Genomic DNA, 27,495 nt, shown 5'->3' with positions numbered 1-27,495 from the left:
TTGGGGCTTTGGAGGAGTCTCTTGCTCTCTCTCTCTCTCTCTCTCTCAAGATCTGGCCAAGAACTCTGTCAGGCTTCACTCCTGGCCTTTGTCCAGGCCGGCCCCATCTCCTTGGCCCCATCTCTCTCCATAGCAGGTGTGCTAAGGGGTTTGGCCTGCAGGATCTAGCTCGTCCTGGGTGGCCATGAGTGTGGCTGGGGGAGATCTGACAGTCCCCTGCACACACCCAGGCCCACCTTGTTCAAAGCAGACTCGTAGTCAATGTCTCTGAAAAGCCCAGTGCGGGGAGGACACCCCCTGTGTGCTGGAGACAGTCTAAGTTCTCAAACTGGCCGTCTTGGCTCCATCTTTCTTCCCTGCCCTGCCTCAGGACTCAGCGGCCTCCTGGGTGTCTGTGAGCTGACTGGAGAAGGCCCTCTCCAAGCGAAGGGTGTTGTATCTGGGGGGTGGTGTGCCGGGCACCTGGGCCCCTGGGGCTGGAGGCAGGCTCAAGGCGGAGGTGAAAGTGGGCAGGTCATCATCTATGTCGAGGCCGGGGTTGACCCGGCCCTGCCGGGTTCGGGGAGCCTCGGGGCATGCGGGTGCCCGTCTCCGGGCCCACCACCCCTTGGCTTTGTGCCACTGCTGGCGGGCAATGATGGAGAGGGAGTCAATGAAGAAGACCTCGATGATTTCAATGACGCAGACGACGGAGCAGCTCATCCACAGGCCCAGCTGGCCGCCTATGTTGGACAGAAGCTGCTCGATCTGCAAGGGAGGCCAAACCACAGGATCAAGGGGGAATCCCCACCAAGCTGGCTTCATGCAAAGACCCCGAGGCCCAAGGGAGCCACTGGTTAGCCCTGGCCCTGAACAGGTTTGGGGAAGACAAGGGCAGGCTGTCTGTCCCCTCCTACCCTGCCCGTTCTGATCTGAGGCCTGGTTGGCCCTTGGTGACCCTACTAGCTTGGGCTGGACCCCTACAGTCTGACTCTGCTCCCCGAGGCCAGGCAGATGGGCAAAGCAAAGTCAAAGTCGCAGACCCGGGACAGTCCCAGAAGGGAGCCACTCACACTGTTGGCAGGGTTCTCCACGATGGATCTCTGGTTCAGGTCTTTGTAGAATATCAAGAGTTTGGCCAAGTCTGTCCTGTGAGACAAGAGGAAGGGCCAAGGTGAGTTGGAGGCCTTTGCACTCTAGCAAATAGCCAGCCCCTCAGCATGGCTGTGTCTCTCTTGCCCAGCCCCCAGCAAGGCCCAAGCTCTGAGCTCCACAGGGTGTCTTAGAACCTGGTTTATGGGGTTCCTTGTGCAACGCAGAACACATCTCCAGCCTGGACCTGGTTACTCAGGCCATCCCTTCACTCAAAAACCATTTCGCCAGCTCTAGACTAAGTCAGTCCCCATAGCTGCCCTCCCACAGCTCAATGTGCTTGACTAAACCTTGCCGTCATGATTGTTTGATGGCAATCTAAAACACGTCCGGGAGACAGGCAAGTGATGTAAATGAGACAGGGGAATAATGATAATAACCATAATAACAGCTAGCATTTATTGACCACTTCCTGTGTTGCCAAGCACTCTTCCAAGAACCTTGTGTGAATTAACTCATTTAATTCGCACAACAACCCTATAAGGCAGGTATCCTCATTTTAGACATGGAAATTGAGACACAGATTGGTTGAGTAACTTGCCCAAGACTACACAGCTCATGACCGGTAGAGTTGATATTCAAACCTAGCTACATCTGACTTTAAAGTTCGTGCTCTTAACCACTCACTGTACTAAATCCCCTCCTGTTAGGACTGTGGCAAGCTAGAAAGTTCATGCTTATTCCAGAGAGGCAGCCAGTCCTCAGTACTCTTTGGTGCTTTGCAAAACTGGAAGTTTAATGTTGCCAGAATTTTCGATCTCTCAGGAAAAGTTGGAAATAACAGGTTATATTGGTGGAATCATATTTGGCTCAGGGGTCACTACCATGCAATACTTGGTTTAACAGTGTGCAATGATTTGATCAAAGTCTATCTTTATTATTAGACTCTAAGTACCTTGGAGGCAAGGATGATGTCTGCTTGGTCATCATGGCAGCCCCCAGCACCTCATACCTCGCCTAGTGGACATTAAATAAGATGCTGGAAACCAAACTGGGGTAGCGAACTATGTAAACAGTAGTGGCCCAGAGAAATGTGAGTTTACACAGCAATCCCCCCACCCATCCTCTCTACCTTTGTGTCTATCTGCTGAGATCCTTGAACTCTGGCCTGGCTGATTTTTGCTAAAGGTCCTTTGGAAGTGAATTTTGATAAGGATGGTTTTAGAGTATTTTTCCAAGGGTCAAGATACATCAGGAACTCATAAATGTACTGAGCCTTTACCAGTACCTTTTACAAAGTGAAATATAAAAGATCAGGTCGCATCCACGGGGAGATTCGAAATTTTTATCAACTGATACAAGCACTAAGCATTAGAACTATGCTGTGACCCATCGGACAGTTGTAAACAACTGATACACAAGTTGGATGGTTTGGTACACAAGAGGGAAATATCTGAGAAGCAGCCTGTACATCATAAAAGAGTACTGTTTCATGATACTTTTATTTTGGTGGTGTATTCAATGGGCCGCAATGGGGAAAGTATCAATATTTTCATGCTGTGGGTTGTGGTCAAACAGTTGAGAGCCCTTCGCCTAGAGCAGGGCCTACCTCATGATAAGACTCAAGAAATATCTGTTGAATAAAGGAATGAGTGAAGGAATGAATAAACGAGAAGGAGAAGGTTTGGCACTGAGGAATCAAGTGAGGAGGCTGGAACCAGGGTGGGCAGGAGCAGAGGAAGCAGGGCAGAGATCAACTTACTTGTTGAGTTTCTTCTTTATTTGCTGGCTTTGGTCCCAGGTGAGAACGGACAGCAGCCATTTCTGTGGTGGAGAAAGAAGTGGCCTGGGGAATGCGTGGAGAGGCCAGAACCAGCCTGTCTGCTCTCTCCTCTCAGCCCCAGCTCCTGACACGGGCCTCCCTTGTGGATCACCCCTGAGGCCAGAGGACACAGCCAGGACTTCAGGCTAATGGCCAACAGTGCCAGGGGGAAAGAGTGGGCAGAGAACTTACCTCGGAGACCTCCGATGGCCACTGTGCCAGGCTGGTGGTCAGTGTCCATTCCTTAAAGCTAAGCAGAGGAGGGCATGGAGTGAGTGTGGGGGGCCTGGCCCAGCCCAGCGGTGTTCGTCCCACCCCTTCGGGCCCACTCACCTGCAGGCTTCCTTGCAGACCGACTGGCAGCCCAGCTCTTCCCGGACGAAGGCCTGGTGCAGCTGGTAGTAGCAGTACACTAAGGAGCAGGGAGCAGGGCGATATCAACTTTGGGGCCACAGGGCCCTTTCTAGGGTTTTCCAGTGATACCCCCCTGTGTGCATGCTTAGTTGCTTCAGTCGGGTCTGACTCTGTGACCCCATGGCCCGTAGCCCTCCAGGCTCCTCTGTCCATGGGATTCTCCAGGCAAGAATACTGGAGTGGGTTTCCATGCCCTCCTCCAGGGGATCTTCCTGACCCAAGGATCGAACCTGCATCTGCCTGCATCTGCTGCATTGCACGCATATTCTTTACCCAGTGAGCTACTTGGGAAGCCCGATACCCCCACAGTCTCCTTTTAATGATTTTACCTTCCACTTTCTACAAATACTAGTTCTCTGGAAACAATTGCTGCCTTGTGATTTTGAGAGACAGAAAACTGCCACAGTTAAGAACATTAGCTGGAGGTGGGATGGGTTGGCAGTCCTTGCCTTGGGTCTAGCTTTGTTAGACCCTGGCTGTGTGACCTTGGGCAAGCTGCTTAACCGTTCTGTGCCTCAGTTACCTGTTCTGTGAAAGGACACTATCAATAGTCCCTACCTCCTGGAGTTGACAGAGGGGGTCAGGGACTTAGCAGAAGCTGGGGTGTAACATCTGGTCCTTAATCAGAAAGTGGAATTCAAGCCAGGTTTCACAACACGAGTGAAACTGGTTAATACCTCTCTGTCTCCCTCAGGTCATAGGCCATCAGGGCAGGGTCCTGGGAGTGCCTTAGTTATTGCCAGGGTGGGGCTGACCCTGCTCCTGGGGTGTGCAAGGTGGGGAGTGTGCAAGGTTGGGGGTGTGCAAGGTGGGGCTGTTGGGGTCTCACTCACTCCAGTTGGGGTGCTGTTGGTAGTTGCAGTAGTCGGCTCCCTGAGGTAGAGGCTGACTGTACTGGGCACACCCACAGTTCTCTACCATCTTTGCCTGGAAGCATGAGTGAAGGCAGATCTGAAAGACAAAACCCAGGAGTCCGCTTAACCTCCTTGCTTTTGGCTGCCAGATATCTCCCCTCCCTATATCCCCCAGTCAGAGAGGGTCAGCCTCCCACAGCCTTGGCAGACAGCATCAATGTACCCCTCATGTCCTGGACAATAGGGTCAAAGGGACAAAGCTAGAAAACTTATTGGGAATTTGAGATGTGGAGGCCAGGATGAGCTAGAGAGAGGCTGGGGTGGTTATTTGCCACCATGTGAGTGCTGATCCAGAGATAAGTGGGGAACTTGGAACAGGTGCCAAGAAACAGTGAAACAAACACAGTCTCCAACTTTCCAGTTTTCAGCTGCATGCCCTCCACTCAGGATCCCTGGGGGTCTTCAGGTACCATGATATCCAAAAAGCTTAGAGCCGTAAAAGCTAACAAAGGGGGCTTGGAAGTCAGGCTACTTGAGTTCATATATCAGCCTTGCCACCTCCCAGTTGTGTGACCTCAGGTGAGTTACTTAAGCTCTCTGATGCTTTGTTTTTTTCATTTTTGAAATCTATATAACAGGACCTACTTCATGGGGTTGTTGTGATATGAATCGAAAGATGTAAAGTGCTTGTGAATGCTAGCTTCTCACTAAATATTATCCTGAGTGTCTTTCCAATGAGCTGATTTTTCGTTTTCTTCTGTTTTAATGTCAGTGTGATTGCATCTCTATTTCTTACAAGCAGACCTTGTCTGACCACTAGCCTCTTTTCGTTCAATGTCTCCACCACCTCTCAGCTCAGCTCTAATGGAAGCTAGAGGATTCAGGGCCGAGGGTGCCTGGTCCTTGGGCTCTGCTGGGTGATTCTCATTTGACTCTCTGGGTATCCTGGTGGGAGGCGAAGGGCAGACTCACAGAAAGGGAGACAACGTGTAGCAGGTGACCGCACCCAAGGGTCAATGTAGGTAATGATGGGTGGTGGAGATTGCAGGGAACCAAAGGACGTGTCTCATTTGATAAGGCCACTCTACTCACTGTTTATCCTATAGAAATATGGGCCCATTGTTACCAGATCTTGTTTTTCAAGAGAAGCTAGAAATCTGGGTTTTCTTATGAAGTTCCCCAACTTTTAAACACCATCCAGAAAAACCAGGTGGGCAGGTTGGAACGGGCCTGGGAACCACCCATTAGCAGCCCCTGATTCAATCCAAACTGCCCTGGTGGCTACTGAGGAGCGCACAACTTGTCCAAAGCTGTCAGCGGATGAAAGGCACCCCTTAGCCAGCCCCTCCCAGACTGCCTCCTCCTCCTGTCTCTCATTTGCCAAGGCCGATTTAGGAAGCAGGCTTGTCGAGCTGTACGTTCTGTTCCACGCAAACCTCGATTAAGCTCTGGTTACAGGTGGGTTGAGGAGGACTGGAACCAGCCGGCATCATTTGTTCTTGAGATCTTTGGATGAACCCCAGGATTCTCACCACAGTTCCTGGTCCCAGACACACCCCAGCCTATATATAATTTTGTCTCCTGGGTCCAGACCACAGCCCGGGGCTGGGTGCTGCCTTCAGCCTGTACCTGGGGGGAATACGTGGCGTTGTAGATGTTCGTGATCTGCACGTCACTCCAGTCCTCTGTGCACTGGCTGTAGGGATCACTCAGCTTGAAGGACTCCGTCTGTAATCACAGCAGCACACATTCAGCCCTGCACTCCTCCAGGACCCAGACAAGGGGCATTGCTAGCAGCTTCTAGGAGCTGAGCAACCAGCCACTCATTTATTTAACAAATATTTTTTGAGCACCTACTAGGAGCTTGATGCACTATGTCGCTCAGTCGCTTAGTCATGTCCAACTCTTTGCATCCCCATGAACTGTAGCCTGCCAGGCTCCTCTGTCCATGGGATTTCCCAGGCAAGAGTACTGGGGTGGGTTGCCATGCCCTTCTCCAGGGGATCTTCCCAACCCAGGGACTGAACCTGAGTTTCCCACATCTCCTGCATTGGCAGCTGGATTCTTTACCACTGAGCCACCCTCTTGTGAGCACTATGGAATCCACAGTGATCAAAATAAGTTCCCTGCTTTCCTGGAGCTCAGATTCTAATGGAGTAGACAGATGATCAAAAAGCAAATAAATCATTTTGAATAATTTTTAGCAATCAGTGAAACTGGGTAGAGACTGGAAGGGTTGGGAGGAGGGGACAACCTTTCCAAAAGTGATTAGGGAAGACATCTTTGAGAAAAGAACATGTTGGTTGGACATGGAATGGCAGGAAAGAGATGGATTTGTTAAGAAACGTAGGAGGAGGATTAGGCAGAGGGAGCAGCCAGAGTGGAGGCGGGAGAGGGTCAGGGTGGCTGGACCGTGGTGGAAGGGAGAGCCGTCGCTGGAGATGACGTCCGAGAGGGACGCCAAGGACAAATTGTGGCAGTCTCCTACACTGTGCTGAGAAATGTGGGTTTGGATTTGGTTTTCTGAATGGTAGTGAGACGCTGGGGCATCCACGGGGAATGGGCAGGAGGGATTAGATGAGCAATGACTGCACTGCGTGGGATTCTTGTCTCAGCGAAGGACTCATTCCCTACCTTCTTACCTTTTGGTCCCAGGAGGTGACTTGGAAAAATGGACTTTCTTAGAGAGGACCAAAGAATGCCCAGCAGTATAGAATGATACCGTGATCAGAGGAGATAAGAACATTGCAACTCACTGTTTGAAAGCCTTATTAAATTATGTTTTATTATGGCTTACACGTTTGGTTCTAGCTTAATATTTGTCACTACAAAGGAACAATCCAGACAAGACAATTAGGGGAGAAGAAGGATAATGTCTCCCAAGGGGGAGCAACTATAGAATATACATTGTGACCAACTCATAGCTAGGATTTGGTTTGTGTGTGTGTGTGTGTGTGTGTGTACAAAGTTTTGGATTTTTTTTTTTTTAAGATGGGGAGGGTAAAGGGTAAATGGATGGCAGATTTATGGGATGGAATAAAATTCTTTTTTCTTTGAAGAGTGACTGAATAGAGAGAAAGATAGTTGGGGGTGGGTGGGGGTTGGGGGGAAAGGAGTCAAGAAGTTTGGTGCAGGTAGAAACTATAGTCATCTCAATGGGCTATAATCTCTTTCTGTTTGTGTTGTAATTCATCTGTTGATCCATTAGTCTTCCTCAATTAACTGCAAGTATCTCCAGGGCAAAAGACAGTGCTCATTTTAAAACATTTAAACAAAAATAAATAAATAAATAAATAAAACATTTAAACAGAAGAAGCAGAGAGGAAAGAAACCATCTGATTTCCTCTCTTCCTCTGGGCACCTACTGCAACAGGTCAGATTTCGATCCTGAGATCCAGACACAAAGATTCACATGTTTCCTTGCCCTATAATATCCTTTTCTCATTCATAATAAACAGTGTGTGTTTTTCCATGTCAGTACAGAATAAACAGACTTACTTCATTCCTCTAATAGCTGGGGAACAAACAGATTCAGAGCTTCCAGTACATGCCAGGGCTGGGCTGGGAAATGGGCACAGAGATGCCAAGCAGTGGCTTTCCTCAAGGGCACCTTCACCCAACCCCTACCCTCTAAGCTTCTCTAAGCAGCACACTCCCGATCAGGTGTCCCTTGGAGCTCCCAGGTCCTGCTAAACTGGCCACAGAGTCCCGAGTGTCAGCCCTGGGCTGTCTTTGCCTGCGGGGAGAGTTCAGTACCCTGAAATCTAGAGGGGAGGGTCTGTCCACACAGGTAAGCCCTGTGCAGTTGGCAAAGGCAGCTGAGGCTCTTTCTACTTTGAGAACCAGCCTGAGGACCACTTCCAGGAAACTGACTGTGAGAAAGTCATAACATTGTGATTTTTATGCTTTTTGAGTATTCAATGGCCCTGTACTCTGGATGATGCCTATCAAGCTCAGAGCTCCTGGATATTCAGGCTGTTTCCTAAAACACCTGGGGCGGAGGTAGGTGGGGCAAATGTCCTTTTTAGAGTGGAATAGATGTCTTCAGCTTCTCGAAGCGTCAGTCAGAATTTGGACAGAGCCCTGGCTTTCTCTCACTCTCCCTCCGCCTCACCCCCTCACCTTTCATTTCCTCTTTTCCCTGTCAGCTTTCCCGGACTGCTGACAGGGCCAGGGTGGGGAAACGTTTCGGCTTCTGTCCTGATCCCTAGGGGCCCCAAAATGAGAATGAATCTATGTGTGTGTGAGAGAGAGAGAGTGTGTGTGAAGTTCAAACAGATGGAAAGATAGGTGTGTGGTATGCGTGCATGCACAGGTGTGTGTGGGTGTGATTAGGCGTATGTGTGCATATGTGTTGCATGTGGGTGTATGTGGAAACAGGACTCATTTTTCTCGAACCAGGTCCTATCTGCTTCCTTCTGAGAATTCTGGGGGAGGAGGGACGTCGCCCGGGAGTCCTTAGCTCACCCCTGTCAAGTCTGAACTGTCAGGGAAACGCCCAAGGGCAACAGGAAACCCTAGATGGAGTTATGGGTGCTTTGACTCTTTCCTTTTGTTATGTTTTTATATTGTAATAAGTTATGAAATAATTCCTAGACGCTAATAAATTATAAGACTTTATGTTCCTAATCAATGGAGGAAAAAAGAACTATTCAACATATGAAGTTAGGACTACTTGTTAAGAATTTGGAGGAAGTAATAAATCCTATCTCAACTTCAAATCCTGCAGAAATAGAAATTCTAGTGGGTTAAACTATTAAATGAAATAATGAAATAACTGGAAGGAAATTCAGCTCAGTATCTGATCTCAAGGAGGAAAAATACTCAATAAACATAATGACTAAAGAAGAAAATGAAGACTTTGGCTATGTAAACATCTGATGTTTTTGCATGTGAAAAAGGTAGCATAATGCAAGCTAAAATGAAAGCACAAACTGGGAAAAATATTTGTAACACATTCAGCAAATAATTAGTATGCCTTCTATATACTATATGGAAGAGAACAATATCTCACTCAGAAAGAATGGGGGTGTCAGGAAGGACAAAAAAAAATCTCCCCTAATGCTTATTTTTCCATCCTTTCACATCTCTTTTCTTTTCTTTTCTTTTTTTAAAAAAAGGTGTATAGTAATAGCCCATATTTTTGGAGCACTCAACACATGCCAAGCACTGTCTTCAGTTTCACATGAATCAGCTCACTGAATTCTCACCAGCCTGTACAGAAATATTACTATCATCCCCATTTTACAGATGAGGTAACTGAGACACAGAGATCATACGACCAAAGTGCAAAGTTGGAGTTTGGATCCTAGTTGTCTGGCTCCAGAGTCAGAGCCCTTAATCCCTGTTACAAACGCGCTTGTGAAAAGAAACGGGTGCCTTAAGATAAGAATGTACAGTAGGGTGTGCAGGGACAGTGAAGTCTCGCCCCTCTTCAGGGCCTGGTCCGCAACCCCCTAGGTGAATTTGCCTTTGCCCACTTCCTCATCTCCCATTCATGATCCAACCTATTGTACTTTGGTTTCTGTTCCACTCCTTCCACTGAAAACTGTTCTGGCAAAGAACCAGTGACTTCTTGGTTGCCAAACCCAGAAAGCAGCTTTTACCCTTTATCTTGCCTGACCGCTCAACTGTGTTTGGCACTCTAGCTAACACTTTCCTTGAAACTCTCTTCATTTCTTTGACACCAAGACTTTCCAGCTTCCGCTGCTACTTTGGTGCCTCTATTTCTCCATTTCCTCTCTGCTCAGCCCTTAAACATCTGCGTTCTGTCTCAGGTCTTGAGTGATGGCATTTATTTCTAAGTCTAGAACTATGCTAGATGCAACCCCCACCCCACCATTGCCTCTGGATTTTTCTCCTGAGCTGCAGGCTTAGAGCATCTAATCACTGGACATTTTCAGCCTGATTTCCGAAAGCTACAATTTGAGTATGTGCCAAACTGAAGTGGTCATTTTCTCCCCAAACCCTACTCTTCTTGTATGCCCTAATTCAGAACCTGGTACTTCCATTCAACCCAATACCCAAGCCAGAACCTAAAGATGGATCTAACTTTCCCTGGCCTTTCCGCGATGACCTTGGTTGTCAGGCACTGTTGCTTCCATACTATGATATCTTTCAAATCGATTCACTTCTGCTCATCCCCACAGCCACTGCCTCTGCGAAGGAGTCATAATTTCTTTCTAGTACTGCTGTAAATACTCGGCTGCCTCTAGTATTTTGAGTGCACTTCAAAGTGGTTTTTCAAAATGATTCACTACATTTTGAATCATTTTGAAATGAGACTTCAAATGCTTTCTGCAACCCCCTTTGTAATTGCTGTGCCCTTTGTCTGGAGTAGCCCTTTCTGATTCTATTTGCCTGACATTTGTCCTTAAGAAATCATCATCTATAAAGCCTAGACCAGCAGCTTTTGTCCTGGCTCCCGTTCATCCATCCATCCAAAAATATTTATGGAGGATCTACTGTGTTCTAAGAATTGGGCCTGGGAACAGATAGAAATGGTCCCTGTTCCCATAGAGCTTGCACCTGTATTGCAAAGCTGTGTTGTCTTCTCTTAAAGGTGAATGTTGAAGGTAGGTACTCTGTTATACCCATCTCTGAATATCCAGTGCTTTGGGCACATAATCGCTCAATGAATGAAAGAAGACTTGTTAACCAGCTGCCTCACCAACTGAGTCCACCAGTTTAACATGCCTCTCAAAAGTAAATAAATAACTACCAAAAAAATAAAAAATAAAGAAGGAAGGAAGGAAGTCTAGTGTGTTTGGACTTATTCTTAATGACCCCCTGGTGACCTGTCAGTAATCCTTGGGTTTTTTTGTTGTCTTAAATGCTCATAAATCAGAACCAGAGCTGCCTGACCCTGCTCTGTGGCTTTGATTTTGTACATCTCGAGCTAGGTGTAGCAGAAAACCCACCCATGTCTTTGTTTACCCATCATTGCTAAAGGGAGCATTTGCTTAACAATGTGATGGGCATTCCTAAGCTCAGAGAAGAAAACCAGAGGGCAATTCCCTTAGTTCTCATACTTTCCCAAGCTCTAAGTTTGCAGACACCGCAATAGGCAGGAGGGAAGGAGAGCGTGAAATAATAAGGTAAGAATGTGCTGTAAATTCCAGGTGCTTCAAGTACAAAATTGCAGGGGAACATTGGACCAAAATGCTTACTGTTCTGATCGGGGAGTTTTGTAATCTGCTGGTGAAGAGAGGAGTCAGAGACCTAGTTCCTTAAGTAGGAACCTAAAGTCTTTTCAAATCACAGTTCAAGCAAGTTGGGGCTCAAGATTTTTTTTCCTGGGCCATCAGCACCCACACAGCCCAAGTTGGTACACAACGCTTCTCCTGTGGAACAAACTGCCCACTTTGAACAAAGCCCCTAAGTGACAGGGCTCCTTTGAGCGCTGGGGCTCCCAGAGGACCATCCCCATGCTTTCTCTTGTCCAAGGTTGCTCTTGACCGGGACATGGTGAGGCATCGAAGCCACAGATCCCAGTTGAGCAACTCTGCTTTCTCAACTTAAGTACCACTTCCTCGGGAAAGCACCCCTCGAACTCCCCACTGACCGCCCACCCCCCATAAAAAGCCCTAAATCACGCATCTCTGTGATATGCTCTCATGTATCCTGTATTTATCCTTCTTAGCACCTATGATGATTATAGTTAATCACCTATGTGATTTTTGGTTTATTAATATAAATTTTCTCTGTTAGACCCAAAGTCTAAAAGGATAGGGACAGTCCTGGGGACACTGATGTAGCTCCAGTATCTAGCACACATGAAGTGCTCAGAAAATGCTTGTTGGATGAATAGATGATGGGTAGATATATAAGCTCCAATGCCCATCATATGACCTTGTAACACTCTGAAGACAGCATTTACAGTTGTGCTAAAGCTCTGGTGTCATCCTAGCTCTCCTTTCTCTTAGGAAGACACATTTTTCTTCTTCTTTCATTCTAAACTACTCAGGTTTCTAAAGCTCAGGTTCCTGAGTTTGCTGCCTCTTGGAATGACTGCTGGGGTTTGGTAAAAATACAGATCCTTGGGCTTGTCTCTCAGAGAGTTTGATTCAGTAGATCTAAATCTAATGATCAAACAAGTTTGAGACCACTGCTCTGGAGGAAAAATTTTTGAGGGATGAAGGGTAAGGTTTAATTTGGGACTTTAGTGATGTGAAAGTTGCTCTTTTTGACCCCATGGACTATAGAGTCCATGGAATTCTCCAGGTCAGAATACTAGAGTGGGTAACCTTTCCCTTCTCCAGGGCATCTTCCCAACCCAGGGATCAAACCCAGGTCTCCCACATTTCAGGCAGATAGATTCCTTACGAGCTGAGCCACAAGGGAAGCCCTTGGAATGTTAAAGTTGGTATAAACAAAGGCATGAACAAAGGGTCCACATGGAGACTTTCTTTTCCCCTCCATAAATAGGTGAAAAAAAATAGCACTAAGAATGACTGTCAATTAAACTTATAATAGATGCCATTTTTTTTCTTAAATTAGTAAAGATTAAAAATTGCTTAACGCCTGTTTTGGTACAATGTCATTGGAGGGCAATTTGGCTAATCGACATCTTGAATGATATACTTCTAGGAAGTAATTGGATAACTACACATCCCACTGCACTGCTGTTTTCAGTTTTACTTGGAAACAAGCTCAAGTGTATCAACAGGGAATTGCTTCAATAACTTACCCACACAATGGGATATTATGTCTTTAGGAAGAATGAGGCAGAATCTATGTGTATTGATATGGAACTATTTCCAAGCTACACGATCAAGTGAAAAGTGGGGCAGAAGAGTATTTTGCATTTGCATAAAAGAAGAAAGGATTACACCTACACACAGGCTTGAAGAAGACTATACCACCCTCCTGAGTCATGGAAGCAACAGCCATAGCTGCGTGTGGAGGAAGGAGGAGACCAGTGGTCAGGGATAGGAGAGGTGCATCTGCACGGTAGGATCCTTGTACTGACTTTGTGCATATACTCCTTTGAAATAAGTACTTAATAGTTATTTTGTTAGAATGAGAGGCAGACTGACAGAGTGAGAGACAGACTGGCATAAAAGACCCACGCCTGCAAACAGGAGACTATACAAGCTGTGATGTGACCAGGGGTGTCCTTGGACACCTGTCACTTTACCCTCTACTTCCACTGGGCATGGCCAACCCAAGGATTGGAGTCTGCAGCCCAGATGTGCCTCTGCTGACAGGTATGAGTGTTCTCAGCACCCAGTGAGCTCAGAGAAGCTCACAGACTTGAGAGAGGGGGGTTCTTGGTAAATGAGATAAAAGTAGGAGGGACTTAAATAGACCTGTGAAGGCCCAGTGACTTTCCAACAGTGATTTACATGCTCCATTGGCCTGTAGGTGGCCCAGGAAGGTGTAAATCTGCTCCATTTATATTACTGACAACTACATCGTTAGTATCTGATGCCTTGCTTCTAGCACAGGTTTCATAAACGTGGATGTCTGTCTCTGGAACAAGGAAGGTTCCTTCAATTCTTATCCTAAGTGGTGTCCTGTCCTTGTTCATCCGTACAGAAGACATAAAGGCAGCCCTTAGTGTAACTTGGAGAGTGACCATTTGCGTAATCATCGGAAAACACAAGACTATGTTTCCTCTTAAAACCAATACCCTTTTCCGTAAGTTCCACCTCACTGATTATCCTTCAATAAAATCTGTCCTCCTTGCCAAGCAGATGGAAATCAGAGTGTTCTCTTACCAGGTGCATTCCTATGGAGGTGGCCATGGCCGTCTCAATCTCTGTTCCCACGTCCTCAACGAAGGGGTATTCGTCCTGCCGGTGGACAATCACCTTAGCCCCAGTGGAGGACACCAGAAAGGGATTGTACTCTTCTTCATTTATGTACAGGATGACCTGCAGCCCTGGAAGGACAAGGCAGCCCGTTGTGGTCAAAAGCCAGAGAAGATGCCCTGCTGGTAGCTTACCTGCCCCACCACTCTGGGAGTCCCGGAACCAAGACCCAGACATTTCCTACAAGTGAAAGGTGGACAAGAGCAAAATGGGAAGCTCCGTGAGGGGAGCATGACTTTTCACTGCTCTGTTTCCAGGGCTTAGCACAAAATAGGGCTCAGGAGCAGTGTCACTACTCAGCTTTGCTAAGCACAAGTTTTGCTCCCTGGCCTATGACATGAATCTCCTTGTGGCTCTTTGAGATGGGGAGTTCTGCTGGGCACCCAAAGGGATGTGCAGCGCTGTGGTTGAGATACCAGTAGTGCATCTGATCACTGCCCTAAATCCTCTCCCTGACCCTACTGTTGCACCTGTGTCTAATCTGAGCCCAGCAGCCAGAGGGACCTTTTAAAATCAGGTCACTCCCTTGTCTGAAACTCCTCAGAGGCATCTCACTGCATACATGGGGACGCCATAAAATACTGTCCAGAAACCTGACTAGCTCTCAGGGTGATGGTGATGCCTTCCTTCTCATCCTGCTCTCCCCCTCCATCAGGAAGCTCCAAGGACACTGGTCATCTTTCTGTTTCCAGAGCACACCAAATCCATTTCCTCACTGAGGTCCTCGGACTTGCTAGTGCTCAAATGCTCCTCAATGGACCTTATCATACATCTTCTCTTCTTCAAATAACCCTCAACCCAGAGGCCTTTCTAGACCTCCTTATCTGAAATAAAATTCCCATCTCAACTCAGCCCTTGTGTGAGGTAATTCTTGAGGTATAAACCTGGGATGGATAACCAGATAATGTCTATGTGCTTGTTCATTCATTTATCTGTCTCTCTCCAACAAAATACAAGCTCCTTGAAATCAGGGATGGCATCTATCTTATTCACCACTGGGTCCCTAAGACTTGGAAGGGGGCCTGACATACAGAAGGTACTCAAAAATACTTGGTAAACAAATGAGCAAAGGAACAGGGCCCGTGTGAGTTGAAAGAAGAGAATTTTTAAAATTATTCTGACTTCTTTTTGTTGTTGTTCAGTTGCTAAGTTGCTAAGTTGTGTTTGACTCTTTGCGATCCCATGAACTATATGTAGCCCACCAGGTTCCCATGTCCTTTCCCTATCTCCTGGAGTATGCTCAGATTCCTGTCCATTGAGTCAGTGATGCTATCTAACCATCTCATCCTCTGCCATCCCCTTCTCCTTTTGCCTTCACTCTATTTGTAAGTAAAGGAATCAAAGCCCAGAGTGGGGAAGTGATTTGCTCAAGGTCATGCAGCTCAAATGCAGCAGAGTCAGGATTGCGCAACGGTTCCCAGGCTACTTCTTCCCACTGACGTATGTGCCCTGAATTATGGTTTCTTGCAGGTGTGGTAAGAATACAGATTGTGCAGTAACAAAGATGAGGAGTCCAAGTGGGTTTTCCTCCATAAGACCTTGCCTCTCCTTATAGGAGCATATCTATATATCAAATCAGGTTCAATTTGTTTAGAATCTTTCAAGATAGATCAACTGGTTGAGTTCCTGCCTTTTTTACAAAAGTCACGGTAGTAGAGTAGCAATAATAATAATGTTGGAGGTAGTAATTTTTGGTGGTAATAGTAGCAGCAGCAGCAATGGTAGTAACGGCAGTAACAGTAGTAATGACAACCACAACTAGCATTTATTATCTGCTTAGTATGTGTGATGGACTGAATTATGTGTCTTTCTGCAGACTCCCCTCCACCCTATTTATATGCTGAAGTCTTAATCCCCACTGTGATTGTATTTGGAGAATCAGCCTTAGGCAGGTGATTAAGGTTAAGTGAGGTCATAAGGGTGGACCCTAATCCCCTAGGATCGTGTTCTCATAAGAAGAGGAAGAGACAACACAGCTTTCTCTCTGCTGCCACCGACGAGAGGCCATGTGAGGACACATGGAGGAGGTGGCTGACTGCAAGCCAGCAAGAGAGTCCTCACCAGGAACAAATCTGCCAGCAGCTTGACCGTGAATTTCTAAATGTCCATTGTTTAAGTCACCCATCTATAATATTTTGTTATGGCAGCCCAACCAAATGAATACAGTGCGTGTCAGGTCTTATTCTAACTGCTTTTCATATTTTGACTTCTCAATTACCTTGTATTATCAATACCATTATTATTCCCACTTTATAAATGAAGGGGAGTAAACTTTCACTGGGTTGCACAGTGAGTGACAGAGTGGGTTTTGGCTCCAAAATCTGGCATCTTACTCGAGATGAAGGTGTGTTTGCATCTCTAATCCCCTGCCCAGTGCATCTGGATTTAAGTCCATCCAGAAGCTGCCTCTGGCATTACTCCCTCCAGCTACAGTCTTAAACCTGAGTGGTTTCCCCAGAAACACCAGGATCGCCCCTGTTGCTCTCTCAAAAGCAAAGAGGAGATGTCAAAAAAGAAAACAGACTCTGATAGAGAAGGAAAGAACCGACATGGATGAGAAAAAGTTGTATCCCCAGTTTCTGGCCAGGTTAGGGAGAGCCTGTATCTCTGGAAGGCATGCTGCTGCTGCTGCTGCTACTAAGTCGCTTCAGTTGTGTCCGACTCTGTGCGACCCCATAGATGGAAGCCCACCAGCCTCCTCCATCCCTGGAAGGCATAAAGCACCCCATTGTCCTGCTGCCAGCAAGCTTGTCATTAGAGCACCCCAGGATCCCCTTGATGCAGGTTTTCTTACCAAATTCACTGCCTCCCATGGAGGTGCTGAGGATAGTCTCATTTTGTCTATTGTTGAATGTGTAGCAATTCCCATACATTGGATGGTGGAAAAGCGTGAAGTTCCTATGGCGCAAGAAGACAGGTCAGAAAGGGCTGTGCTGGGAACTCCCGTCATGCGCCTGAGCTGACATCTCAGTGGGCATTGCTAACGGGCCAGCTCTCTTCTGTGGACAATGGATGATAGACACGACTTTCTCTCCCCATCTTTCCTCTGACAGATGACAAACAAGGCCCCTCGTCCAGTTGACACATGTCGACGTAGAACCCTCTGCTTTCCCTTCACCCTCTTAATCCACTCACCTCCCTCTCCATCCTGACTTGGCATTCTTTGGGCCAATATATCTGTCCTCATTTCCTCTACTCTGGAATATCTCAGCCAACACTTGACTTTTTCCCCATTCCGATTCCTAACAAATGATTCCCAGAAAAGGAATCACATCATACACGTCCTTATACTGACTTTCGAATCCAACCTTCAGGAGACATGATTCTAATCACTCAGTTTTCACAAGGATCAATATACCGACTAACATATAGAAAGGCTTAGTATTTTATTTTATTTATTTATTTAAGGCTTAGTATTTTAAAAGAATGAAGAAAGCCCTTACAATAAACAGGAACACTTTAGAATGTCCCATGACTGCCTAGTGTCCACCAGGAATCTGGGTGTTATCTTAACAGTAGAAAGGTCTGAAAGCTCATGTCTCTACACAGACCTTCCTGCCTTTCCTTCTTCTCTCCCTGCCTCCTTCCGTCTCTCCTTTCTTACTTTCTCTTGACTAGATTGATGGTTCTCACTGGTATGTGTGATGGTAATATACAAGGTTATGTGTCTACCATCAACTACTCTGTTTCTATAATTTAATGCATTTAGGGATGTTTGAAGCTAGGTCATCTTCATCTTCCTTACAGACTCTAGAGCTGAGCTCATTTGCCAAAAGGCAGGGTCAGTGAGAGGAGCACCTGTCACTCCCAAGACCTCTAGCTGAGCTGCAGGTGTGTGCAAGGAGCCCGGCACTTAGAGCCCCTGGTCCCTGGAGCTGAGAGAGCAGCCTTCCACGACTCACCTGGCATCGCAGGACACCCCGTCAAAGAAGCAAGTGATCAGCAGCTCGTCAGCAGAGTAGCTCATGTTGATTTTCTTCTCCTGAGACACCTGCGCCATGATGTTCATGTAGTGCAGCTTGTACCACTCCTGGATGGCATTGACCCCTGAGCTGAAGGTGTAGACTGCACAGTCCGACGTGTCATTAGAACACTGTGAAGAGGAGGAGACACCAGGATAAAGCCACTGGCCCTGCCAGGGGCCTTTAGAAGGACTGTGAGGCTAAGGAACCGGGACTCTAGATTCTCAGGGGAACAGGAGGGATACCTGGGCCAGGATGGGCTTCTTTCCACTTCTGAGGCCAGGGACTCAACATCCTCAAGCCTCAAGGACCAAGAAGGGGCTGAGTGAGGAAGGACACACAGCCTCACTCTCATGAGTCCCTAAGTGAGAAGCAAGACCAGCTTCTTCAGAGTCCCCAGATAGTCAGGCTTTAACCGGTTATGGCTACTGAGTTCTGCCCAACTCTCACACTTCTTATCGGATCAACAGTCTAAAAATTGAGATTCTAGCCCAGACACTGCCATGACCTCTCTGCAGGACTCTGGGCAAGGCACTCAGTTCAGTCGCTCAGTCGTGTACGACTCTTTGCGACCCCATGGACAGCAGCACACCAGGCTTCCCTGTCCATCACCAACTCCTGGAGCTTGCTCAAACTCCTGTCCATCCGGTTGGTGATGCCATTCAACCATCTCATCCTCTGTCATCCCCTTCACCTCCTGTTTTCAATTTTTCCCAGCATCAGGGTCTTTTCAAATGAGTCAGTTCTTCGCATCAGGTGGCCAAAGTATTGGGAGTTTCAACTTTAACATCAGCCCTTCCAATGAATATTCAGGACTGACTTCCTTTAGGATTGGCTGGTTTGATTGCTTTGCAGTCCAAGGGACTCTCAAGAGTCTTCTCCAACACCACAGTTCAAAAGCATCAATTCTTCAGTGCTCAGCTTTCTTTATAGTCCAACTCTCATATATACACATGACTACTGGAAAAACCATAGCTTTGTCTAGATGGACCTTTTTTGACAAAGTAATGTCTCTGCTTTTTAATATGTTGTCTAGGTTGGTCATAACTTTTCTTCTAAGGAGCAAGCATCGTTTAATTTCATGGCTGCAGTCACCACCTGCAGTGATTTGGGAGACCCCCAAAATAAAGTCTGTCACTTTTTCCATTGTTTCCCCATCTATTTGCCATGAAGTGATGGGACTGGATGCCATGATCTTAGCTTTCTGAATGTTAAGCTTTAAGCCAACTTTTTCACTCTCCTCTTTTAACTTTCATCAAGAGGCTCTTTCGTTCTTCTCCACTTTCTGCCATATAAGGGTGGTGTCATCTGCGTACCTATCCTTATTTCACCTACAAAATGTTGATCAAAATACCATACTTCCCCACCTCATACGCTGGTTCAGAAGACCAGCATTCAAAATATATAATAGTGGGAATTCTATAGCGAAATTGTGATATGTTCCAGATGTTCTCATCATACTTATTTGCATGTGTGCTTAGTCACTCAGTCATGTTCAACTCTGTGACATGATGGACTGTGGCCCGCCAGGCTCCTCTGTCCATGAAATTCTCCGGGCAAGAATACTGGAATGGGTTGCCATTCCATTCTCCAGGGGATCTTCCCAACCCAGGGATCGAACCCATTTCTCCTGCATTGCAGGCGGATTCTTTATCACGGTGCCACCTGAAAAGACCCTCTCATTTCATCAATAGGGCTTGAAAACTCTCCTAAAAGACAGACACCAAAAGGTGAATTTGGGTATCAAGGAGAACTTTTTCTTGCGTAAGGACCCAGGAAAACTTCAAAAAGGTTCAGTGATTTAGAGAAAGTGCCACTTTCCCCTCAGGATTGGCAAATGGAGCCATCAGGTCTCACAATCAGCAACCAAGTCTATAAAGACTAAGTAGCTCTCATCCTGCAGAAACAGCTGGGGCACAGAGAGGTTGAGTGTGGCCAGGAAGGCAATGGAATTCATTTTTGGTAAATGGCTGCTTCTTCAGAGCCCCTTAAATGGGGCCAAGAAGGAGAGATGAGAAGTCAGGCACCTCATGAAGGCAAGTATTGCTGGGAACACTGTGTGTTTCTGCTGCTCATTTTCTATTTTCTTCCTCCTGGTATCTGCACTCCAATTTTATTTGGTAGAATTTCCTTTCCCTCTTTAGATATAGTTGGCCAAGACTGTCCATCAAGATGCCCTACCCTACATGAGCCATCAGGCAACCCAAACTTGGTCAATCAGATAGTCCCCAATGGGATCTGAATCAACCATTGAAGCTTATTTAATCCAGCATCAATATCTGAAATGACTCTTCATCATTTCTTGCCACCAGGATCCCTGAATCTTCCCTAATTCCTGTCCTTTGAGAGGACTCCATGAGCTACTAGTCACCTTCTAAGACAGAGGTCCTCAACCTTTTTGGCACAAGGGACTGGTTTTGTGGAAGACAGTTTTTCCACAGATGTTGCGGGTGGGGATGATGGTTCAAGAGATGGGGAGCAGCAGGTGAAGCTTTGCTGGCTCACCCACCACTCACCTCCTACTCTGTGGCAGGTTCCTAACAGGCCACCAACCTGATACCAGTTCTACTGGCATTTTTATCAGCTTAAGATCGCCTAGGGGCGTCCCAGGTGGCTCAGTGGTCAAGAATCTGCCTGCCAATGCAGGAGACACAGGAGACGCAGGTTCGAGCCCTGGGTCAGGAAGATCCCTTGAAGGAGGAAATGGCAACCCACTCCAGTATTCCTGCCTGGGAAATCCCATGGAAAGGAGCCTGGCGGGCTACAGTCCACAAGGTTGCAAAGAGTTGAACACGACTGAGCACAGCACACATAATAACGATTGCCTGGGTCAGTTTCAGTTGCTTGCAGCTGATTCACCCTGAATGTGTTTCTTTCTGAGGGACTATAGGACCAACAGCAAAGAAGAAACCTCCCTGGACAGGACCCCGCCTCCCCGGACGCATGACCCCGCCTCCCCGGACGCATGACCCCACCTCCCCGGACCCATGATCCCACCTCCCTGGACCCAAGATCCTGCCTCCGCAACCCATGACCTCACCTCCCTGGACCCATGACCCCACCTCCCTGGACCCAGGACCACGCCTCCCTGGACCCATGACACCGCCTCCCTGGACCCAGGACCCCAACTACCCAGATCCATGATCCCACCTCCCTGGACCCATGATCCCACCCCAGACCCTGAACCGGTGAGGATGTGCGTCTTACCAGCTGGAATCCCACCACCTCCTTGGAATTGTGGATATGCATGACATCTGATGCCTTGTGAATGATTCTTGCGTTGACTCTCCGCTTCCGTCCCGTGAAGAAGTCCCTGGCCTTGCCCGTATCACCCTTCTCAAAGGCCATCAGTGGGGCTAGGTTGAGGAATTTGGGATCAGCGCCCTTCCTGACTGAACTCCAGGACTGTGCCTCTCGGCGTTTCCGAGACGTAATCTCTGAGAAGCCATAGAGGGTCTTCAAGGCCGCTCTGGTCTCCTGTTCCAGGTCGGCTAGGAGGTGGCGCACAGCACTGTACCTGCCAAGGCGGGAAGGAGGCGTCGGGATGGGGAAACCCCTCTGGCCCTTCACCGCGCTGCTTCCCATCGATGTGCCCATCACCCCAGCGCCCTTGGCCAAGAAGACCAGGCCATTTTAAATTTTCCTCCTCCAACGAGACCACTGGCTCAAATAAATGGGGCCAGGCTCTTGTATGACCCTTGTGTAACTGCCTGTGGCTTCACCTTTGCCATCACTGCTTGCTCTCGGGGTGTGTTGATGAGTTTGCCCCAACCAGCATTTCTGGAGTGGTGACTGTCAGCTGCCTCACATAAACCAGCCACAGTGAAGACAAGTAAATAACTGCTAACCAGGAGTCTCCCTAGGGGCAGGCTCTGTCTCCACCTGGCATACTTGCCCCTGCCCACAGGTTCTCCTCGAATCAGTGCTGGAGGGAGGGGTATTACTGTTCCCTTGAAAACCCCCAAGAACACAGAATGATTCAGGAGTTGACTACATGAAGCATAACAACACCATCTTTTCATTTTCACAATACTGAACGGTCCTGACCTCCGTCTTAACTCTCCTCACTCTCTCACCCCCTTGCTCTACACTCAGACCACACAGCATAGTGACTGAACATAGAAACTTTGGAGCCAAACTCCTGGGTTCCAGTTCCCCACCCTGGTTCTGGATGTAGGACTCTGGTCAAGCCATTTAGCCTTTTTGTGTCTCAGTTTTCCCATCTGTAAAATGTGATTATTGGCAAGAGTTAACCAGTTTATTCTATCTATCTAGCCATTCATCCACATATCTCTGTGTGTATGTATGTGTGTGATATATATATATATATGCAATTAAATAATAATGAATATTATTAATTTTATTAGTGTAATTTTATTTGTTAATATTTCAATCATCTACCAACATCAGCTGCACTAGGACAAAGACTGTGTTTGGGTTATTCACTTCCATGTCCCAGAACGAAGCATAGTAAATGACAACTTGTAGAGGCTGAGTAAGAGATTACGGAACAATTGATGGAGGGAAGAAAGGGTGGGGGAGGAAGGAAGAAAGGAAGGAAGGAAAGAAAGATTTTGAGGGGGAGAATGAGTTTAGACCTGATTTTGATTTTGAGCTTTGCCATCAACTCATCGAGGACTCTATACAGGTTAGTTCCCTTTGATGGTCTTCCTCCCTTGCTCTTTCCTTCTCCCCGCCCCTACCCCTGCTCTGCCAAATTCTGATCTGCCTCACAGATCAGTTTTCAATAATCCTGAGAAGGATTCTGATGACCCATTTAGAACAGGTCTGGCAGCAGACAATTAGGCAGGACGAAGGGATGGTCCTGCCCAGGGCCCAGTGATCTCAATTAGTGGGGCTGGGTTGATTCAAGTGAGGGTTTTGGGCAGCTGGGGTGCTTCCGGAAGTCATCCAGGTGTCATGTCTGAGTCAGCCTCCAGCTCACGCTCAGGGGAGAGTGAGGGTGTGAGCTTGGCAAGTTCAGGGCAAATGGCTAAGCTGGACTCTGTGTGTGTGTGTGTGTGTGTATGTCTAAGACAGGAGGGATGCTGTCCATTCCAGACCCAGCTGCCAAGCAGAAGAGTTCCTTGCAGCCTCTCTCGCCCTCCTCCCTTCCTTGAGCCAGTCCATCCTCAGAAGTTACTGATGGATTGAAAATTTGGTATAGATTTTAAACCAGGGAGAGGGCAGTTTACCAACACTGACAAGAAATTCAAGTTTCTAAACAGTGTGTCTGCAGGCTGGAGTGTATCACCTTTGAGAGGGGCATTGGCATCTGGAGGGGGCATGACCCCTCCTCCACGTGCCTGCTGCTGCCTCTTACTTGTAAGGGTTGATGTTGCAGATGGTGACCGCAGGAAAATCCAGCTTTTGGAAGTGGACTTTGATGGAGACAGAGACGGTATAGAAGGATGAGATGAGGAGGGCACACTGCCAGAAAATGAGGGCCACGGCCGTCAGCGTGAAGAGAATCCAGAGCAGGCGCCGGAGGCGGCCACGTGACACCACAATGCGGCGGCAGCCGTGGGTGTTGGTGTTTAGGCAGTACCACTGCATCAGCTCTTTGATGTTAGGTGCCTGAGGTCCCGTCACGGGCAGATTCTTCTTGATTTTGGCTTTGATCTTCTCTCCAGGAGCCATGGTGAGGATGGGACTTGGTGGGACAGACAAGCTGGAGGGGAGAGAAAAGAGGCAGGTGAGTGGGTACAGCCCAGACGCTGGGCGCTGGGAAACCCCAGCCCACGTGTCCCCAAAAGCTGTCTTCCTCTTTCCCTTTGGGCTGGACAGCCTGCTTGCTGAGGCCTTGGCCCTTGCTCCAGGATATTTGCTTTGAGGCCACTACAGATGCCAAAGAGCTGCCTCCCTCTCTGCCTGCTTCCCACGGCAGCCCCAGCCCCCAGGCCAAGCCGTGTGGATGTGGGGGCTGAGGAAGGCTTCACCTGAAAATGACTGGGTGAATTTGAAAGACCTTCCTCCTGGGTGCTTGGAACAACCCTACCCCATCAGACTCCACTCCCCTCTTATCAAGCTCCATCGTGAGCTTAGCAGCCTAGGCCTGATTTTATCACCTCCATTAGCCTGCCTTCCTTGAGGGCATCATTCCTACTTCGTCCTGCCCCCCTGGTGCTGACCTCAGCGTCTGGCACAGAGCAAGTGCCTTGCAAATCGATTCTAACAGATAAAATCGGCCAAGAGAGTTTCCAGGCAGCCACACTAGATCATGTTCAGTCCCTTGCCAGACCAGCCGGAGCTTCCCAAGCTTTTCTCAGCTGCTTCACTGCAAGTGGAGTGTTTCTGTTTCACTTCTGTTTCACTTTTTCTCTTTATAGTCAAGCTCTTAGTGTTTCTAGAGCACCTGATACAATAATACAATAATAGCCTATAAACATTGGCCACTTAATATTTGCCAGGCATTGGGCCAGATTTCCTTTATTGTAACATACCACTGATTTGGAGAATACACTTTGATTTTATAACAGCTTTGTCCGAGGAAGAGTGTTGAAAAGCAAATTACCATATTCATCAATATACACGATATATCTGAATTACAGAAGCTTTACAATGTGCAATAACAATCTTTTAATCTATGAACTAAAATAATATACAGTCTCACTAGTCTCATAAATGCATACAGTTTCATTCTTCATATAGAACATATAAATCTCAATCCAAATCTATCTATATATATATATTTCAGTTCATGTTTCAACAACGCCATAAGGTAGACATATTATTATTATCTCCAGGTTACTGAGGAGGAAAATGAGCTCAGAGAGGTTGGAGTAACTTGTGCAAAATCACACAGCTAGTAAGTGGAGGCGCTTGGTTGGAACCTTGAACCTTTATCACCATGGTATATGCCTTGAGGGGACTGGTATTGTGTTGGGTACTGCCCTGTCCTCATGAGTTAATTAACAGTTCCTAGAACTGAAGATGAGATCCTGAGCTATTTACTTTTTAAATTCTGAGTAGTTAGTGCAATCGCTTCCTAACATTGGTATTAGTAAACACTGGCATTGGAGAGGGGTATACGGAAACTCTTGCCTCCTGTGCCTACCATAGGTGACAGAGACAAATTAGGGTATACTATAATTTGGAGTAGGACATACAGTATAATCCCCATGCGCCCCACACCGCCAGAAGGCTTGGGCCTGGGACAAAGACTGTAGTTTATCCCATCTTGTTCTTCAGGATTCTGGACTTGAGCACTCATTTTGTCTCTACCCCAAACCCATGGGATATTTGTCCAAAATCGGGAGCTTGGGCCAAGCTGGGAGGCCTTCAAGTTTATGGTGTTAGTGAGTTTCAGGTTTATGACAGCAAGGATACAGAATGTTGCAGGGGAGATAAGACATCCAGAGGCAGCCAGCCACTCTAAGCCTTCAGGGATGTATATGATCTTGCTGTGATCTCCGACCTTCAAAATCATGCTATAAACCTCTTGGCAAGAGGAAAGTGATTTATTGTATTTTATCATTTTAAATATTGTCCATCCCCACCTCCTCTCTCCCTATAATCCAAAAGCAAAAATTTGCAAGAGTTTGTTTTAGAAACCTAGGTCCAGGTACAATTTTGTATCAAATAAAACTGCAACCCAGAGAAGATTTTCTCCTCTGTGAGTGTTCCACAGAAACTGTGATTCTGGAAGTTTCTGTCATCAAACCTTTTTGTCTTCTCACTGAAGACAACTCCTAGGGTCCCTCTACCCCACCAGCCCCTTCCCCAGGACTGCTTTGACCCCAGTGGGTCAGCCACCAATGTCAGTGAAACTGCAGGTGAAAGAAGGGAACCCACCTTACTCGTCATAAAACAGATACATCTTCACACAAATAATATTTCAACTTCTGAGCAAAGTAGGGTTTGCTACAAAGCAAGGTTGTAGCTACATTTAGGTTATATTGCTTGATTAAACATGATGCCCTTGTGGTAGAGTTAGTAACTGACACCCAGCACTCATTCTTCTAAGCACTTTACAAGTATTAGCTCATTTAATTTCTACAAGTATCTTCGGCAACAGGCACCACAATTTTCTCCATGATACAAATAAAACAGACACCAAGTGGTTAAGCAACTTGCCCAAGGTCACACTAGAAAATGGCGGAGTTGGAACTGAAACCAGGAGCCTTGAACTACAAACGACTCCCCAAATAATAATAATAATAATAATAACAACAGCTACAGCAGCAAGAACAACAAAAGTAATACCAGCTTTCATTTATTGATCCTTTACTCTGAAGCTTCCTGCTCATATTCTTTTCACGCATTACCTTATTTAATCCTCACTGAGGAGGAAATGGCAACCCACTCCAATATTCTTGCCTGGGAAATCCTACGGACAGAGGAGCCTGGCAGGTCACAAAGAGTCAGACCCAACTGAGCAAGAGCAGGCACAGAGAAGAAAACTCAGGTGCAGAGCTTAGGCAACTTGTCCAGGGCCACACAGGTAGGAGGGATTAAAATAATTCTCTGGAATTCCGGCTTCCCTCATGATTCTCTTCTGCATCCCTCTCGCCCATTCCCGACCTCGACTGTCCCCCAAATCTCAGCGATGGAACCCGAACCTCGGGCTCTGGGGGCCAGATCCACGCTCCTCACTTGGCGACTCTGCAGCCCCTGCCCTCCCCGCGCAGAGGGACCTGGTGCTGTGACCGAAGCCACGTCTGCTTCGGGGCAGCCAGGGCTGAAGCCGCAGGAGAGAACCCAACCAACTCGCTTCAAGTGTTTGCTGTTTTCTGCAACCACAGTCACCCTAAAGAAAACATTCCAGAGGGGGAAAGGAAAGACCGCTGTCAGGTCCACGCGTCTCACTGAGGCCAGGAAAGGAATGAGCAGGTGCTGGGTGGAGAGACTGGGCGGGGCGCAGCCCCGAACCCCTGGACCCAGTTTCTGAATAAATCAGAAACGCCTCCGGCTCTAGCTCTGACTCCCCGGCCACCGCGTGGGCAGACAGCAGAGCGCTAGACCGAATGGATTTATTTGGGAAGGAGTCCGAGCATCCCAGGTACCCGAAGGCAGCCCCGGGCTGATGATGCCCACGCGGCGTCTACCGCCCGGACAGCGTCCGGAAGCTCACCGCGGCCTCTCCGGTGTCTGAAACTCCCGACCCAACTCCGCTGGGCTCACCTCACGGTTCGGAAGTGTCTGCGGTTAGCGTGCGCGCGATCCGAGTACGCTCTGTTCCGCTCTTCTTTCAGCGAGAGCATCCCGCAGGCCCAGGCGCCAAGCTCTTGTGGGCTGGGCCCCGCCCCCTGGAGCCCCGCCCCCATCGGGCCCCGCCCCCCACCTGCCCAGGTGTATTTCCCCAGCGGCCGGGGGACTTGCGGCCGCGGAGAGTAGGCCACGATTCTGCAGCGCCCCCTGCCATCCCGAGGGCGCTCTGCGCCGCAGCCCGTCAGGCGCTGTGCTTCCCGGTGGTACGGCGCTGGGCCTGCTGCCGCCCTGAGGCCACCCTGCATCCTGCTCCTCGCGCGCTCGCAGCGCCTCCTGCCGCCCTGTTACTGCCCAGCGCCTTTCCATTCTGGTCCAGCTGGGCACCCTCCCGGCCCCAGCATCAGGAG

General features: G+C 47.8%; 1 protein-coding gene across 1 annotated transcript; it reads right to left on the bottom strand.

Moving 5' to 3' along the window:
- SCNN1G (sodium channel epithelial 1 subunit gamma) lies at positions 1–27,115 on the bottom strand. Its single transcript, XM_061153985.1, has 13 exons — positions 27,062–27,115; positions 23,262–23,609; positions 21,146–21,455; positions 17,879–18,069; positions 16,771–16,874; positions 13,884–14,047; positions 5,791–5,889; positions 4,141–4,258; positions 3,227–3,305; positions 3,086–3,143; positions 2,834–2,895; positions 1,053–1,128; positions 1–747 (listed from the first exon to the last, which is right to left on the bottom strand). The coding sequence occupies exons 2-13, from the start codon at positions 23,576–23,578 to the stop codon at positions 367–369; spliced, it is 1,959 nt and encodes a 652-aa protein (XP_061009968.1). The 5' UTR covers positions 23,579–23,609; positions 27,062–27,115; the 3' UTR covers positions 1–366.
- Between the last annotated feature and the right edge of the window lie 380 nt (positions 27,116–27,495).

This window comes from Dama dama, chromosome 10 (assembly GCF_033118175.1).
Source record: "Dama dama isolate Ldn47 chromosome 10, ASM3311817v1, whole genome shotgun sequence".
Lineage (NCBI taxonomy): Eukaryota > Metazoa > Chordata > Mammalia > Artiodactyla > Cervidae > Dama > Dama dama.
Note: the sequence above shows the minus strand (reverse complement) of the source record. Positions and strands in the feature narration are given on the sequence as shown.

Bases quoted from the DNA above. Each gene is read 5' to 3' on its own strand.
- SCNN1G (XM_061153985.1), bottom strand. From the start codon at position 23,578: ATGGCTCCTGGAGAGAAGATCAAAGCCAAAATCAAGAAGAATCTGCCC. The intron at 21,456-23,261 runs GTAAGAGGCAGC...CCGCCTTGGCAG, and splicing joins TGCAACATCAACCCTTACAA to GTACAGTGCTGTGCGCCACC. The intron at 14,048-16,770 runs GTAAGAAAACCT...TTGTCCTTCCAG, and splicing joins CATGGGAGGCAGTGAATTTG to GGCTGCAGGTCATCCTGTAC.